The sequence below is a fragment of the Taudactylus pleione genome, unplaced genomic scaffold, assembly GCF_031769625.1.
Source record: "Taudactylus pleione unplaced genomic scaffold, aTauple2 ptg000438l, whole genome shotgun sequence".
NCBI classification, from domain to species: Eukaryota; Metazoa; Chordata; class Amphibia; order Anura; family Myobatrachidae; genus Taudactylus; species Taudactylus pleione.
In genome coordinates this window covers 577,394-594,742 of record NW_028284840.1, presented here as the reverse complement: position 1 = coordinate 594,742, position 17,349 = coordinate 577,394, and the positions used below count along the sequence as shown (strand labels likewise).

The 17,349-nt window shown below is 47.9% G+C and overlaps 1 protein-coding gene across 1 annotated transcript in view; it reads right to left on the bottom strand.

The window, feature by feature from the left end:
- Window positions 1-5,284: 5,284 nt before the first annotated feature.
- The window catches only part of NADK2 (NAD kinase 2, mitochondrial), a 58,050-nt gene continuing 45,985 nt past the window's right edge, over window positions 5,285-17,349 (bottom strand). The window contains exon 12 of the mRNA XM_088447778.1: window positions 5,285-6,019. Within this exon, the coding sequence (XP_088303904.1) occupies window positions 5,881-6,019 (139 nt within the window). The 3' untranslated portion in view covers window positions 5,285-5,880. The remainder of the gene's footprint in view (window positions 6,020-17,349) is intronic.

The window sequence follows — 17,349 nt, the reverse complement described above, 5'->3', positions numbered from 1 at the left end:
CAGGGATTTTCAACTTATCGAGCAGAAATCTTAGCCCAGATGAGATTTCAATATTAACTAAGGGTTTAAAATTTTCGCCTACAGCTGAACCAAACCTGTTTGACCGCTTTGTGGAGTTGAACAGGTTTACTAGAACATTATGTCGCAAAAAATACTTTTGTAACCAAAATTTTGAAAGAGATTGAGTAGAAGCTTCCCCTATTGTTGTGGATCAATATGATAACTGAACATTAAACTTACTTACAGAATTACTAAGAGAATCAGGTACTCAAGAAGAAATACACTAGCCCATCTCCACTTGATCTGTCTATACCAATATTTTCCATTAATCATACGGACAAATTCAAGATCACATCAGAATTTTACCCTATGTCTTATAAAACTAAGTATATAGATCAATTTTATAAAACACCACTAGAAGGTTTTAGGAAAATATGTAACAAAAAAGATAATACAACTAAATCTAACCTTAATAAAAAAGAAAAAAATGCTTTAAACAAACTTACTAAGGATACCTCAATAGTCATTAAAGAGGCAGACAAGGGGGGAGGCTTGGTTATATTAAATACAACAGATTATGTACATGAATCACTTTGTAAAAATTCTCATCCCCCCCAATTGTCTAAGATTCTCCCTTCAAATCCTACGTCCAGTTTCCAGGAAGAATTATTGGAAATATTGGAGAGAGCATATACTAAAAAGAAAAACAATTTTTGTTTATCCCATTTCCTGTAACATCGATTTTTTATTATTTACCAAAATTACACAAATCCACAGTCTCGCCCCCAGGTCGTCCAATCCTATCCGGAATAAATTCTCTAGCTTCAAATATTTTTTATATAGACCATTATCTCCAACCTCGGGTCACAACTTTAAAATCATATATTAGGGACACCACACATTTTTTTAAATCCAATACACTATATCACGTGGCAGGATTCATATGCGTTTTTGACACTAGATGTGTCAGCACTATATACTAATATTCCACATGAATTAGGGGTGTCCCTGATTAATTCAAGATTGTTTAGAGACAATGATCTCACACAAGACCATGAAAAATTTATTGTAGAATGTATTAATTTTACTCTCCGTCACAATTATTTTTTGTTTCAGAGTAATTATTATTTACAAACGATGGGGACTGCTATGGGTGCCAGGTTTGCACCCAGTTATGCCAACCTCTACATTGGCGATTTTGAATCTACCCATGTGGAGGTGGGCCCTGGGCTGCGAACCTGGTGCTCTACGGTCGGTATATTGACGACTAATTTACAATATGGAACAGCCCAATAGAAACTGCTGCTTCTTTTGTAGAATCTCTCAATTCAAATACATACAACTTGACGTTTACACACACTTATAGCAGGTTGACCATAAACTTTTTGGCAATTACATTGGAGATTCAAGATAAGAAAATAGTTACATCTACATTTTGCAAATCGACAGATGCCAACAACTATCTACACTTTCATAGCGGCCATTACAGACCTTGGAGAACCAACATTCCTAGGGGGCAACTATTGAGAGTAAGGAGCAACTGTTCTGATCAAGAAACTTTCAATAAACAAGCAGAAAATATAATTAATCACTTTAGAGAGATCATTTCCAGAATCATTACTAAAAAAGGCAATAGAGGATACAAAAAGTCTAGATCAATTGGATCTAATACACAAAGAAAGAAAAAAAAAAAAGGGAAAAGGGGGACCAGGTGGGGTAGCAAAAGAAGCTGTTCTATACATTTCTAAGTATAATTGCAAATCATCAGAAATTAAGATTATTTCGCAGAATTATGCCATCCTAAAGTGTGATCCCATTCTTAAAAATAAATATCCCCACGGTAATCTAATAAAAAAAAACAAAAAAAAAAAAAAAACTTACTAGCTCCAAGCTTTCTTAAGAATGTACCTAAGGGTTTACCAGTCCAAAAGGAACAATGGTTACCAAATAGACCGGAGGGGTTTTTTTAAGTGTGGAAAAAAACGGTGTACTACTTATAAACATGTTCACAGTGTACGTAAAAACTTCACACTCCCATTTAAGGAGACTGAAATTAATATAAAGCAATTTATGAATTGTGAAACTGATTTTGTAATTTAATTTATTGTTTTGCAACTGTCCACTTTATTATGTTGGTCGTACTACAAGACCTCTTAAAAAGAGGTTCTTGGAACACAGACGCAATGTCATCAATTGCAAGATGAACCATGGTGTATCTAGACATTTTCTAGAATGTCACAACAGCAAAGAGGATTGTTTAAAAATTATGGGTTTAGAACATATAAAAACCACTGATAGGGGTGGGGATCGCTATCGGCATTTATGCCAACAAGAACTGTACTGGATGTTTAAGTTAAACACCCTGTTCCCCTGAAGGTCTTAATGAAGCTGTTGAATTGAATTGTGTTCTATAGAGGGGATACGTGATATGAAGATCTGAGATCCTAGGGTCCATCTGGTCCCACCATCCCTCGTCACCATACACGGCCCTATCTGAAGATATCCGTTACACATTATGGTTGGGTTATGACTTCACCTTTCGGGAGTACTCCCCCCATGTCCCACTTTAGGTTATCGTTCATATGGATACATCATGCATTACCTTAGGTACATTTGTTTTTCTTGCAGTCTGATTCAAAAAAATTGTAGTGATCCCATGTGATCTGTGGATGGGAGACGCGGAGTAGGGATGTGGGATCTTAGGGACTATCCGGTCCCATTATCCCCCATCGCATTCCGCGGGCCCATCCGGACAGATCTTAAATACATCTAGGTTAGATTATTACACCATCATATGGACTCTCCCCTTCCATGCCTTCTTCCTATCTCATTTATATCTATATACAGTCAGGTGCATAAATATTGGGACATTGACAGAATTTTCATATTTTGGCCTCTTCACCACCACAATGGCTTTGAAATGAAACAAACAAGATGTGCTTTAATTGCAGTCTTTCAGATTTAATTTGAGGGTAATTACATCCAAATCAGGTGAACGGTGTAGGAATTACAACGGTTTCTATATGTGCCTCCCACTTTTTAAGGGGCCAAAAGTAATGGGACAAACTAAACAATCCTAAATCTAACTTTCACTTTTTAATACTTTGTTGCAAATCCTTTGCAGGCAATTACAGCCTGAAGTCTGGAACGCATAGACATCACCAGACGCTGGGTTTCATCCCTGGTGATGCTCTGCCAGGCCTCTACTGCAAATGTCTTCAGTTCCTGCTTGTTCTTGGGGCATTTTCCCTTCAGTCTTGTCTTCTTCAAGTGAAATGCATGCTCAATCGGATTCAGGTCAGGGGATTGACTTGGTCATTGCATAACATTCCACTTTTTAGCCTTAAAAAACTCTTTGGTTGCTTTTGCACTATGCTTCGGGACATTGTCCATCTGCACTGTGAAGCACCGTCCAATGAGTTCTGAAGCATTTGACTGAATATGAGCATATAATATTGCCCAAAACACTTCAGAATTCATTCTCCTGCTTTTGTCAGCAGTCACATCAATAAATACAAGGGAACCAGTTCCATTGGCAGCCATACATGCCCACGCCATGACACTACCACCACCATGCTTCACTGATGAGGTGGTATGTTTTGGATCATGAGCAGTTCCTTTCCTTCTCCATACTCTTCTCTTCCCGTCACTCTTGTACAAGTTGATCTTTGTCTCATCTGTCCATAGGATTATGTTCCAGAACTGTAATGGCTTTTTTAGATGTTGTTTGGCAAACTCTAATCTGGTCTTCCTGTTTTTGAGGCTCACCAATGGTGAACCCTCTATATGCACTCTTGTGAAGTCTTCTCTTGATTGTTGACTTTGACATATATACATCTACCTCCTGGAGAGTGTTCTTGATTTGGCCAACTGTTGTGAAGGGGTTTTTCTTCACCAGGGAAATAATTCTTTTGTCATCCACCACAGTTGTTTTCCGTGGTCTTCCGGGTCTTTTGGTGTTGCTGAGCTCTCCGGTGCATTCTTTCTTTTTAAGAACGTTCCAAACAATTGATTTGGCCACACCTAATGTTTTTGCTATCTTTCTGGCTTGCTTCACTGATAGGGACAGCTCTTTGGATCTCATATTGAGAGTTGACAGCAACTGATTCCAAATGCAAATGTCACACCTAGAATCAACTCCAGACCTTTTACCTGCTTAATTGATAATGAAATAACGAGGGAATAGCCCACACCTGTCCATGAAATTGCTTTTGAGTTGATAGTCCCATTACTTTTGGCCCCTTAAAAAGTGGGAGGTACATATAGAAACCATTGTAATTCCTACACCGTTCACCTGATTTGGATGCAATTACCCTCAAATTAAATCTGAAAGTCTGCAGTTGAAGCACATCTTGTTTGTTTCATTTCAAAGCCATTGTGGTGGTGAATAGATGCCAAAATATGAAAATTCTGTCAATGTCCCAATATTGATGCACCTGACTGTGTGTGTGTGTGTGTGTGTGTGTGTGTGTGTGTGTGTGTGTGTGTGTGTGTGTGTGTGTGTGTGTGTGTGTGTGTATGTATGTATGTATATATATATATATATATATATATATATCAGGATTACTAAAATGTTAGACTTTGGCGGTGTTGCATGGCCTCACAGTAACTCTCTCCGACTTCACGCGCCACCTAGATAGTAAAGCTAAAGCTTAAGAAACGGGCTGATTGCTCATATGAGATGTGACTGTTGCTCTCTGGAGTTCTCAGTCTTTGTGTGAGCCCCCTTCCACTCTTGCCAGGGCATGTGCAGTGTGGCACTGGTGCCATTTTCCTTGCGATTTCTACAGCGATAAGCATAGCAGTGTGTATAGTCTATGGGTGCAGTGTGGGCCCCCTCTGTACATAGGGGGCCCCTGGGCACCGCACACCCATTATGAAGGGGTGGGCAATAAGCAGCCCCACCAGCTGTTGAACTACACATTCCAGCATGCCTTGCAAAAGTTTTAGCATGGCCAAATAGCAAAACCAAAGCAAGACATGCTGGGATGTATAGTTCTACAACAGCTGGGGTGGGTGCTTATTGCCCACCCCTATATTATAGATATGCCCATGGATAGGTAGCTGTCTCTTCACGTCTCATGAAAATAACCCTAATGTATTCCTCAGTCACCTTAGGTGGGGGGGAATGAGGGTGGTCTCATCAAGAGGAAACTACTTGCGTACATAATTCTAAACAGAATCCATTACTGGGGGTGGGGGGGTTGAACATAGTCTCTATAAACAGGCACTATATTAAAGAAAACATCACAGCATTTCACAGAAAGTACAGATGGACAAATTGTTTTTCATATGTATATTTATAGTGAAAAGCAGGAACTAAACAGCAGAACTAGTCAGTGAGGACAACCGCCCCAAAGTCCAAGGATTGGGTTTGCTAGAAAATAAAAAAGCTAATTTAAACAGCTAAAAAGAGCTTGATGCAAAAGAACCAAGCTATCAAAATTGCATTAGATGTGGCAATTTTTACAAAATGTACAACAGTCCCCAGAATGCGGGTTGCATCAATCATGTCAGATTGGCATCAGCATGGCCAGTAGTAGTAGTGAGTGGCAGCAATGAAGAAACTCGGACTGCGCCCGTCCCTGCCCCATTTGTGCTTGCGGTAGGTCGGAACTTTAGTCTGTAATAATCATCTACAATTCTGTTTAACTTATCCGAATAAAAAGTATCATCATTCCACATGTTCTTCCAGGACCAAGTCATTGTCTTGCACAGTGGGACTGTTTCTTTTTTACACAGGTGTAAGAGAATCCACAACCATTCCTATACATTACTAGAGTCCTGAGAATAAGGGGGTAGTGAGGGAAAGGATTGGAGGTCTGGCAGCAATAAATGCTTTCCTGCAGTAGGAGCTCCTCAAGCTCGCCAGCATCCTGTTCATTCGTCCAGCAGCACGGTACGTAGAGCGTCGTCACCCTCCATGGCTATCGTCACGATCGCTCCGTCATTGAACTCAAAAGATGTTCCGCCGTCGACAACCATGCAAGCATCCCAACACCGTGATCGCACGCACACCCTACAAAATATAAAGGACATTGGACGGTATTTTTATCAAGCCATCTTCACTGCCAAAAATAAAATTCAAGCTCCAATATAAAAGAGAGCTGCTAACATCTCCATCACTATATAAAGAGCTACTATCATCTCCATCACTATACAAGAGAGCTGCTAACATCTCCATCGCTATATAAGAGAGCTACTATCATCTCCATCGCTATATAAGAGAGCTGCTAACATCTCCATCGCTATATGAGAGAGCTAACATCTCCATCGCTATATAAGAGAGCTGCTAACATCTCCATCGCTATATAAGAGAGCTGCTAACATCTCCATCGCTATATAAGACAGCTGCTAACATCTCCATCGCTATATAAGAGAGCTATACTACCATCTCCATCGCTATATAAGAGCTATACTATCATCTCCATCGCTATATAAGAGCTGCTAACATCTCCATCGTTATATAAGAGAGCTGCTATCATCTCCATCGCTATATAAGAAAGCTGCTAACATCTCCATCGCTATATAAGAGAGCTACTATCATCTCCATCGCTATATAAGAGCTGCTAACATCTCCATCACTATATAAGAGAGCGACTATCATCTCCATCACTATATAAGAGCTACTATCATCTCCATCGCTATACAAGAGAGCTACTATCATCTCCATCGCTATATAAGAGAGCTGCTAACATCTCCACCGCTATAACAAGAGATATGGTAAGAACTTACCTTTGTTATCTCTGTTTCTACGAAGTCCATAGGGTCCACAGGGTTGACCTTGGGGTATAGCTGGATCTGGATCCACGGGCACCACGCAGTTAAAGCTTTGCTGCTCCCAGGATGCACTTGGGTCCGTCCTCCTCTATACCCCGCCCCGGCCACAGGCACCTCAGTTGGTAAGCAGCTAAGGCCGGAGGAGGAGACTAAACAGAGAGAAGGAAGACTGGAACACACAAGAAACCATACTCACAGAAATGGGAGACGGAAAACCGGTGACCAGCCACACAGCCCATTTGAAGCCAGGTGCGTCAGGGCGGGCGCCCTGTGGACCCTATGGACTTCGTAGAAACAGAGATAACAAAGGTAAGTTCTTACCATATCTCTTGTTTTCTACTTCAGGGTCCATAGGGGGTCCACAGGGTTGACCTTGGGGATGTCCCAAAGCAGTTCAACTAAGGGCGGGGACGCTCCTGTGCTGAAAGGAGTACCCGGCGCCCAAAGGATGCATCCTGAGAGGCGAAGGTGTCAAACGCATAAAACCTCAAAAACGTCTGAATTGAAGACCAAGTAGCCGCCTTACACAGCTGAACAGCGGAGGCGCCACGTCTAGCAGCCCAAGAGGGACCCACAGAACGAGTGGAATGAGCCTTAACAGAGGCTGGCACAGGTAAACCCTCCTGCGCATAAGCCTCACAAATAACTGAACGAAGCCAACGGGCTAACGTTTGCTTGTTAGCAGGCCAACCCCTCTTGTGAAAACCGAAGAGGACAAACAAAGAATCCGACTTCCTAACCGAAGCAGTCCGGTCCACATAGATTCTAAGTGCCCAGACCACATCCAAGGAAGCCTCACCAGCAGAAAGATCAGGTGACTGAAAAGCTGGCACAACAAGTTCCTGATTAATGTGGAACTTTGAAACCACTTTGGGCAAAAACTCAGGACGCGTGCGGAGCACTGCCCTGTCCTGGTGAAAAATCAGAAAAGGAGGGCGACAGGAAAGCGCCCCCAATTCTGAAACCCTCCTGGCCGAAGCAATTGCCAGGAGAAAAATGGTCTTAAACGTCAGCCACTTGAGCTCCACCGACTCAAGCGGCTCAAAAGGAGGACCCTGCAAGACCCTCAGTACCACCGTCAAGTCCCACGGAGCCACCGGAGGCACGAAGGGAGGCTGGATCCTGAGAACACCTTGGAAAAAGGTGTAAACATCTGGCAGTGTAGCAATCCGTCGCTGAAACCACACGGACAAAGCAGACACATGAACCTTCAGAGAGGCCAGGCGTAAGCCGAGGTCCAAACCCGATTGAAGAAATTCCAAGATTCTGGAAACCCGGAACACCTGCGGATCATAGTTTCTGGATTCACACCACTGAAAATAAGTGCGCCACACCCTGTGGTAAATCCGCGCGGAGGCAGGCTTGCGTGCCCTAAGCATGGTACCAATCACTGAACTGGAGAAACCCCTAGACCTCAAGACGGCTGTCTCAAGAGCCACGCCGTCAAAGACAGCCGACCCAGATCCGGGTAAAGGCAGGGCCCCTGAGACAACAGGTCCCGACGCTGAGGAAGAAGGTACGGAGCGTCGATGGAGAGGCACCTCAGATCGGAGTACCAAGGACGTCTGGGCCACGCCGAAGCCACCAGCATGAGCGTGCCACCGTCCTGCTTGAATTTCCGCAGAACCCGAGGAAGTAAGGATATCGGAGGAAACAGATACGCCAGGTGAAACGTCCATTTCACCGACAGAGCGTCTACCAGACAGGCGCCTGCGTCTCTTGTCCTTGACCCGTAAACGGGCAACTTGTGATTGTGACGGGAGGCCATCAAGTCCAGCTCCGGCAGCCCCCACCTGTCCACGAGTAGCTGAAACACCTCTGGGTGAAGCGACCATTCCCCGGGATGCACATCGTGACGGCTGAGGAAGTCCGCCTCCCAATTGAGGACTCCGGGAATGAAGACTGCCGAGATCGCTGGAACGTGACACTCCGCCCAAGCAAGAATTCGAGACACCTCCGACATTGCTGCCCGACTGCGAGTTCCCCCTTGGTGGTTGATGTACGCCACCGTGGTGGCGTTGTCGGACTGCACCTGAACCGCCCTTCCGTGAAGAGCGGGGCCGGACGACTGCAGGGCCCTGTACACAGCCCGCAGTTCCAGGATGTTGATGGGGAGAAGTGCTTCTTCCGCGGACCAACGACCCTGAAGCGATAATGAGCCGGTCACTGCCCCCCAACCCCGAAGACTGGCATCCGTCGTGAGCAGGACCCAGTCCGGGATCCAAAAGGGGCGCCCCTCGACCAGATGCGCTGACTGAAGCCACCAAGCCAAAGACTGCCGAACCTCCGCGGACAACACCAGCATCTGAGAGCGGATCCGGTGAGGTAACCCGTTCCATTCCGATAGAATCAGCCCCTGCAGGGGCAGGGAATGGAACTGGGCAAATTCCACCATGTCGAATGTCGACACCATGGACCCCAGAACTCTCATAGCTGAATGGACCGACAGGCGGCAACTGCTCAGGCAACTGTGTATCCGCAGCTGCAGGGAGGAGACCTTCTCTGGAGTCAGGAAAATCCGCTGCTGACGAGAATCCAGCAGGGCTCCCAAATGAACCATCCGCTGTGATGGAATCAGGGAGGACTTCTTCCAGTTTATCAACCACCCGTGTGCTTGAAGACAAGCAATGGTCAGGTGAAGATGTCGAAGAAGCACCTCCGGGGAGCTCGCCAGCAGCAGAAGATCGTCCAGGTACGGCAACAGACGTAGACCCTGACCCCGAAGGTGGGCAGCCATAACCGCCATCACCTTGGTGAACACCCTCGGAGCCGTGGAAAGGCCAAAAGGCAACGCCCGAAATTGGTAGTGATGGTTCAGGATAGCAAACCTCAGATACCGCTGATGTGCCGGTGCTATGGGCACATGGAGATAGGCGTCCTGGATATCGAGGGAGACCATATAATCCCCGGGTTCCATCGCCAGAATGATGGAACGTAACGTTTCCATCCTGAACCTGGGAACTCTGAGGTATCTGTTCAGAGACTTCAAATTCAGGATAGGGCGATGAGAACCATTGGGTTTCTGTACCAGAAACAGAGTAGAATAGTACCCCGTCCCGCGCTGAGACTGCGGAACGGGAACAATGACCCCTGCTTGTAGCAAGGATTCTATAGCTACCTGAATCTGACCAGCTTTGGTCTTGTCCAGAGAAGGACTCGTACAGAAAAACTGGTGGGGCGGCCTGAACCGAAAAGACAGGGCGTACCCCTGAGAGACTACTTCTCGAACCCAGGCATCCGTGGTGGTATTGTGCCAACACTGGGCGAATTGGAGAAGTCGGCCTCCCACTCTGGGGTCCCCCAGAGAGAGGCCCGTCCCATCAGGCAGCAGGCTTATCCTCCTGCTTGGAAGAAGGGCGCCGAGCACTCCATGCCTGCTTCTTGGGCTTGGGTGCGGCCTTGGTCGCCGAATGTCTCGGGAAGGACTGGCCCTTGGCCTTACCCTGAACCAGAAAGGACCGAAAGGCAGAGCTCATCACTTTAGCCGGCGCAGAGGCCGAAGGGAGAAAAGCCGACTTGGACTTAGCCAAAGTATCCACTATTTTGTCCAAATCCGGACCAAATAGTAAATCACCATTAAAAGGCAAGGCCTCCAGACCCTTTTTTGAATCTGCATCAGCCCTCCAGGACCTCAGCCACAGGGAGCGCCGAGCAGATACCGCTGCAGCCGACACCCTAGAAGTGAGCAGGCTGGCATCCAAAGACGCTTCCCCAATATAGGAAGCTGCATCCCGCATCTGTCCCACTAACGCTCTCTGGATATCCGGAGCCTCATCAGGAAAGGTATCCTCCAAGGCATTGGCCCATGCCTCAATGGCTTTAGCCACCCAGGAGATAGGGTAACGTGGGAATCCACCGCCGGCGGAGTTTCCCATTTCCTGCAATGAGCTTCAGGAAAAGGATAGTTCGCCGCCAACCTCTTCTGTGGATGGAACCTCTTACTAGGTAACTGCCAGGCCGCCGCCATATGATCCGATAATTGATCAGACAGGGGGAACACAGTTGAGGTCACCTTGGCCTTTTTAAAATTAGGAAACTTCGACCTAGGAGCCGGCGCATCATCCTCAACATGTAGGATAGCCCGCACCGCCCTAACTAAGGCTGGAACATTAATGGAGGACTTAGCTTCCACCTCCTGCCCCATGACATCAGAGTCAGAGTCCTCATGGATTTCTCCATCATCTGAGGACACTTCCGAGTCCGACAACTGCGCAGCTAGTGAACTCACAACCGGACGTTTAGACACCCTTGGTGGCACATCACCTTGCAACATGGACTGAAACGCCGAGGATGAAGCCGCCAGACTCTGTACGGAGCTGGATAGAACATCCACCCAAGGCGGAGGAGCCGTCGGAGCAAAACTCTGCAAAGGCACTACAGACTGACGCGTCCCTGGGGAAGACTGCACATACACAGGCAGTCCCGAGTAAGGACCCACAGTCTGGGCCCCGGGGGAAGACCGCAACATTTGTGGAACCCTCGGGGAATGGGGGATGGTGGGCTGCGGTAACGCCCTAGAAGGGACCGCTGATGGGACCGATAACCGGTCCGCAATAGACGCCAGCACCTGTGAAAACATCGCCCAAGGAGGGTCCTGTGATACAGGGGGGTTGGAGGGGTCCGGTACCAGCTGGCACCGCCCGCACAGACCATCCTGAGATAAGTCCTCCCCATCAACTCCAGCAGCACAACGTCTGCAGGAAAATAGCACAGGAGCCACAGAGCGCTCAGTCTCCTCATCAGACATGATACCGTAAATCACAAGAAACAGGTATCACCAGAGGAATTACGGTTTTAACACCCGCGCACTCACCAGTATGCGACACAACAGCCCAGATATGGTACTGTGTAGCACACAACAGTATGTGACTGACCCCACAAATACGTGTTTTATATAAGTGAGGGTCTCAGAAAAACGCCCTTCCCCCACACACCTGCCGGGCCGTAGGAGAAGGAAAGGGATAGTTATAAGCTGACAGTAAGGAGAATAAGTCACAGACAGGCAGCACTAGCAATAGTCACATACAATGCAGAAAAGTTATACTCACTACACCTTCCGCTACAATCAACCGCCCATATTCAGTGTCTGGGAGGGCTATAGCGCTGTGTACACTGTCCTTTAGCAGGGGAGAGGTACACAGGGGGACCGGTCCACTTGATACCGCCTGGGAGTCTGCGATGTGCCAGTAAAGATGGCCGCCGGAGACCTCAGAGGAGGAGTGGCCGAGAGATAAGAGCAGCTCAGCGACGCCAGACTGCTTGTTGAAAGGCGCGCTGAGCTGAGGGGAGGAGCCGCTAGACAGGGAAGGCTGCCTCCCCTGGCTAGCAATTAACCCCCGGGTTGCCGGTCCCGCTACCAGCCTGATACCCTGGTGGTCTAGCGGACACGCGGGGTATTCCTCAATTGAGGGGGAGCCCGCCGCCGCCGCTAGCGCCTCCGGTCTGTCCCCAGAGACCGGAGGCTCCTGACTGCATTGAAGTATCCGCGGGCCGCCGCACGCGGCGACCCGCGGCTTACCTGATCCCCATCGCGTCCGGCAGCAGTCAAGGGAGTCCCCAGAGCCCGGCTAGTACAGGCTCTGGGGTCCAGCCGCGATCCCCAGAGCTGTACTGGCGTCGCGGCGCCAGCGGGGAGAAGGAGCGGCAGCGTGGACGTCCTAAAGGACAGTCTGATGCTGCCGCTCTAAAAGTGTAAAAAAAGTAGAAAAAAATAAAAAAATTATCTTTTAAAATAAAGCTTAGGGGCTGCTCCTGCAGCCCCACTGCGACAGGGTGACCCGACTCCGGCCGTGCACCAACTAAAACTGAGGTGCCTGTGGCCGGGGCGGGGTATAGAGGAGGACGGACCCAAGTGCATCCTGGGAGCAGCAAAGCTTTAATTGCGTGGTGCCCGTGGATCCAGATCCAGCTATACCCCAAGGTCAACCCTGTGGACCCCCTATGGACCCTGAAGTAGAAATAAGAGCTATACTATCATCTCCATCGCTATATAAGAGAGCTACAATCATCTCCATCGCTATATAAGAGCTACTATCATCTCCATCGCTATATAAGAGCTACTATCATCTCCATCGCTATATAAGAGCTGCTAACATCTCCAACGCTATATAAGAGCTACTATCATCTCCATCCCTATATAAGAGCTGCTAACATCTCCATCTCTATATAAGAGAGCTGCTAACATCTCCATCGCTATATAAGAGAGCTGCTAACATCTCCATCGCTATGTAAGAGAGCTATACTATCATCTCCATCGCTATATAAGAGAGCTGTTAACATCTCCATCGCTATATAAGAGAGCTACTATCATTTCTATCGCTATATAAGAGAGCTGCTAACATCTCCATCGCTATATAAGAGAGCTACTATCATCTCCATCGCTATATAAGAGAGCTACTATCATCTCCAACGCTATATAAGAGAGCTACTATCATCTCCACCGCTATATAAGAGAGCTACTATCATCTCCATCGCTATATAAGAGAGCTATACTATCATCTCCATCACTATATAAGAGCGCTGCTAACATCTCCATCGCTATATAAGAGAGCTGCTAACATCTCCAACGCTATATAAGAGCTGCTAACATCTCCATCGCTATATAAGAGATACTATCATCTCCATCGCTATATAAGAGCTACTATCATCTCCATCGCTATATAAGAGCTGCTAACATCTCCATCACTATATAAGAGCTGCTAACATCTCCAACGCTATACAAGAGAGCTACTATCATTTCCATCGCTATATAAGAGCTACTATCATCTCCATCGCTATATAAGAGCTGCTAACATCTCCAACGCTATACAAGAGAGCTACTATCATTTCCATCGCTATATAAGAGAGCTACTATCATCTCCATCGCTATATAAGAGCTGCTAACATCTCCATCGCTATATAAGAGAGCTGCTAACATCTCCATCGCTATATAAGAGAGCTATACTATCATCTCCATCACTATATAAGAGAGCTGCTAACATCTCCATCGCTATATAAGAGAGCTGCTAACATCTCCATCGCTATATAAGAGAGCTGCTAACATCTCCATCGCTATGTAAGAGAGCTACTATCATCTCCACCGCTATATAAGAGAGCTATACTATCATCTCCATCGCTATATAAGAGAGCTGCTAACATCTCCATCGCTATATAAGAGAGCTGCTAACATCTCCATCGCTATGTAAGAGAGCTATACTATCATCTCCATCACTATATAAGAGAGCTGCTAACATATCCATCACTATATAAGAGAGCTGCTAACATCTCCATCGCTATGTAAGAGCTGCTAACATCTCCAACGCTATATAAGAGCTACTATCATCTCCATCGCTATATAAGAGCTGCTAACATCTCCAACGCTATACAAGAGAGCTGCTAACATCTCCATCGCTATATAAGAGAGCTACTATCATTTCCATCGCTATATAAGAGAGCTACTATCATCTCCATCGCTATATAAGAGCTGCTAACATCTCCATCGCTATATAAGAGAGCTGCTAACATCTCCATCGCTATATAAGAGAGCTACTATCATCTCCATCGCTATATAAGAGAGCTATACTATCATCTCCATCACTATATAAGAGAGCTGCTAACATCTCCATCGCTATATAAGAGAGCTACTATCATCTCCATCGCTATATAAAACAGGAGATATGGTAAGAACTTACCTTTGTTATCTCTGTTTCTACGAAGTCCATAGGGTCCACAGGGTTGACCTTGGGGTTATAGCTGGAACAGGATCCATGGGCACCACACAGTTAAGCTTTTAGCTCCCAGGATGCACTTGGGTCCTCCTCTATACCCCGCCCCCGAGCCACAGGCACCTCAGTTGGTAAGCAGCCTAGGCCGGAGGAGAATATGGAACAGAGAGAAGGAAGACTGGAACACACAAGAAACCATACTCACAGCAATAGGAGACGGAAAACCGGTGACCAGCCACACAGCCCATTTGAAGCCAGGTGCGTCAGGGCGGGCGCCCTGTGGACCCTATGGACTTCGTAGAAACAGAGATAACAAAGGTAAGTTCTTACCATATCTCCTGTTTTCTACTTCAGGGTCCATAGGGGGTCCACAGGGTTGACCTTGGGGATGTCCCAAAGCAGTTCAACTAAGGGCGGGGACGCTCCTGTGCTGAAAGGAGCACCCGGCGCCCAAAGGAAGCATCCTGAGAGGCGAAGGTGTCAAACGCATAGAACCTCAAAAACGTTTGAATAGAAGACCAAGTGGCCGCCTTACACAGCTGAACAGCAGAAGCGCCACTTCTAGCAGCCCAAGAGGGACCCACAGAACGAGTGGAATGAGTCTTAACAGAGGCTGGCACAGGTAAACCCTCTTGTGCATAAGCCTCACAAATAACGGAACGAAGCCAACGGGCTAACGTTTGTTTGTTGGCAGGCCAACCCCTCTTGTGAAAACCAAAGAGGATAAACAAGGAATCAGACTTCCTAACCGAAGCTGTCCGGTCTACATAAATTCTAAGCGCCCGGACCTCATCTAAGGAAGTCTCACCAGCTGAAAGATCAGGGGACTGAAAAGCTGGCACAACAAGTTCCTGATTAATGTGGAACTTTGAGACCACTTTGGGCAAAAACTCAGGACGAGTGCGGAGCACCGCTCTGTCCTGGTGAAAAATCAGGAAAGGAGGGTGACAGGAAAGCGCCCCCAATTCAGACACCCTCCTGGCCGAAGCAATTGCCAGGAGAAAAACCGTCTTAAATGTCAGCCACTTGAGCTCCACCGCCTCAAGAGGCTCAAACGGAGGACCCTGCAGGACCCGTAGCACCACCGCCAAGTCCCAAGGAGCCACAGGAGGCACAAAGGGAGGCTGGATCCTGAGAACACCCTGGAAAAAGGTGTGAACGTCTGGTAGTATTGCAATCCGCCGTTGAAACCACACGGACAAGGCGGACACATGAACCTTCAGAGATGCAAGGCGTAAGCCGAGATCCAATCCTGACTGAAGAAATTCCAAGATCCTGGAAACTCGTGAGGATCATAATGTCTGGACTCACACTACTGAAAGTAAGTGTGCCACACTCTGTGATAAATCCGTGCTGAAGCAGGCTTGCGTGCCCTGAGCATGGTACCAATAACCGAACTGGAGAAGCCCCGAGACCTCAAGACGGCTGTCTCAAGAGCCACGCCGTCAAAGACAGCCGACCCAGATCCGGGTAAAGGCAGGGCCCCTGAGACAACAGGTCCCGACGCTGAGGAAGAAGGTACGGAGCGTCGATGGAGAGGCTCCTGAGATCGGAGTATTAAGGACGTCTGGGCCACGCCGGAGCTACCAGCACGAGCATGCCGCCGTCCTGCTTGAATTTCCGCAGAACCCGAGGAAGCAGGGATAGCGGAGGAAACAGATACGCCAGGTGAAACGTCCATTTCACCGACAGCGCGTCCACCAGACTTGCGCCTGCGTCTCTTGTCCTTGACCCGTAAACGGGCAACTTGTGATTGTGACGGGAGGCCATCAAGTCCAGCTCCGGCAGTCCCCACCTGTCCACGAGTAGCTGAAACACCTCTGGGTGAAGCGACCATTCCCCGGGATGCACATCATGACGGCTGAGGAAGTCCGCCTCCCAATTGAGGACTCCGGGGATGAAGACCGCCGAGATCGCCGGAATGTGACCCTCCGCCCAAGTCAGGATACGAGACACCTCCGACATCGCTGCCTGACTGCGAGTTCCGCCTTGGTGGTTGATATACGCCACCGTGGTGGCGTTGTCGGACTGCACCTGTACCGCCCTTCCGTGAAGAGCGGGGCCGGACGACTGCAGGGCCCTGTATACTGCCCGCAGTTCCAGGATGTTGATGGGGAGAAGTGCTTCTTCCGCTGACCAACGACCCTGAAGCGACAAAGAGCCGGTCACTGCCCCCCAACCACGGAGACTGGCATCCGTCGTGAGCAGGACCCAGTCCGGGATCCAAAATGGGCGCCCCTCGACCAGATGAGCTGTCTGAAGCCACCAAGCCAAAGATTGCCGAACGTCCGGAGACAACACCAGCACCTGAGAGCGGATCCGGTGAGGTAACCCGTTCCATTCTGATAGAATCAGCCCCTGCAGGGGCCGGGAATGGAACTGGGCAAATTCCACCATGTCGAATGTCGACACCATGGACCCCAGAACTCTCATAGCCGAATGGACCGACAGGCGGCAACGGCTCAGGCAACTGTGTATCCGCAGCTGTAGGGAGGCGACCTTCTCCGGAGTCAGGAAGATCCTTTGCTGACGCGAATCCAGCAGGGCTCCCAAATGAACCATCCGCTGTGATGGAATCAGGGAGGACTTTTTCCAATTTATCAACCACCCGTGTGCTTGCAGGCAAGCGATCGTCAGGTGGAGATGTTGAAGCAGTACCTCCGGGGAGCTCGCCAGCAACAGGAGGTCGTCCAGATACGGCAGCAGCCGTACATTCTGGTTCCGAAGATGTGCGGCCATGACCGCCATAATCTTCGTGAACACCCTCGGTGCCGTGGAGAGACCAAAGGGTAGCGCCCGGAACTGATAGTGGTGTTGAAGGATAGCGAACCTCAGATACCGCTGGTGTGAAGATGCTATCAGAACA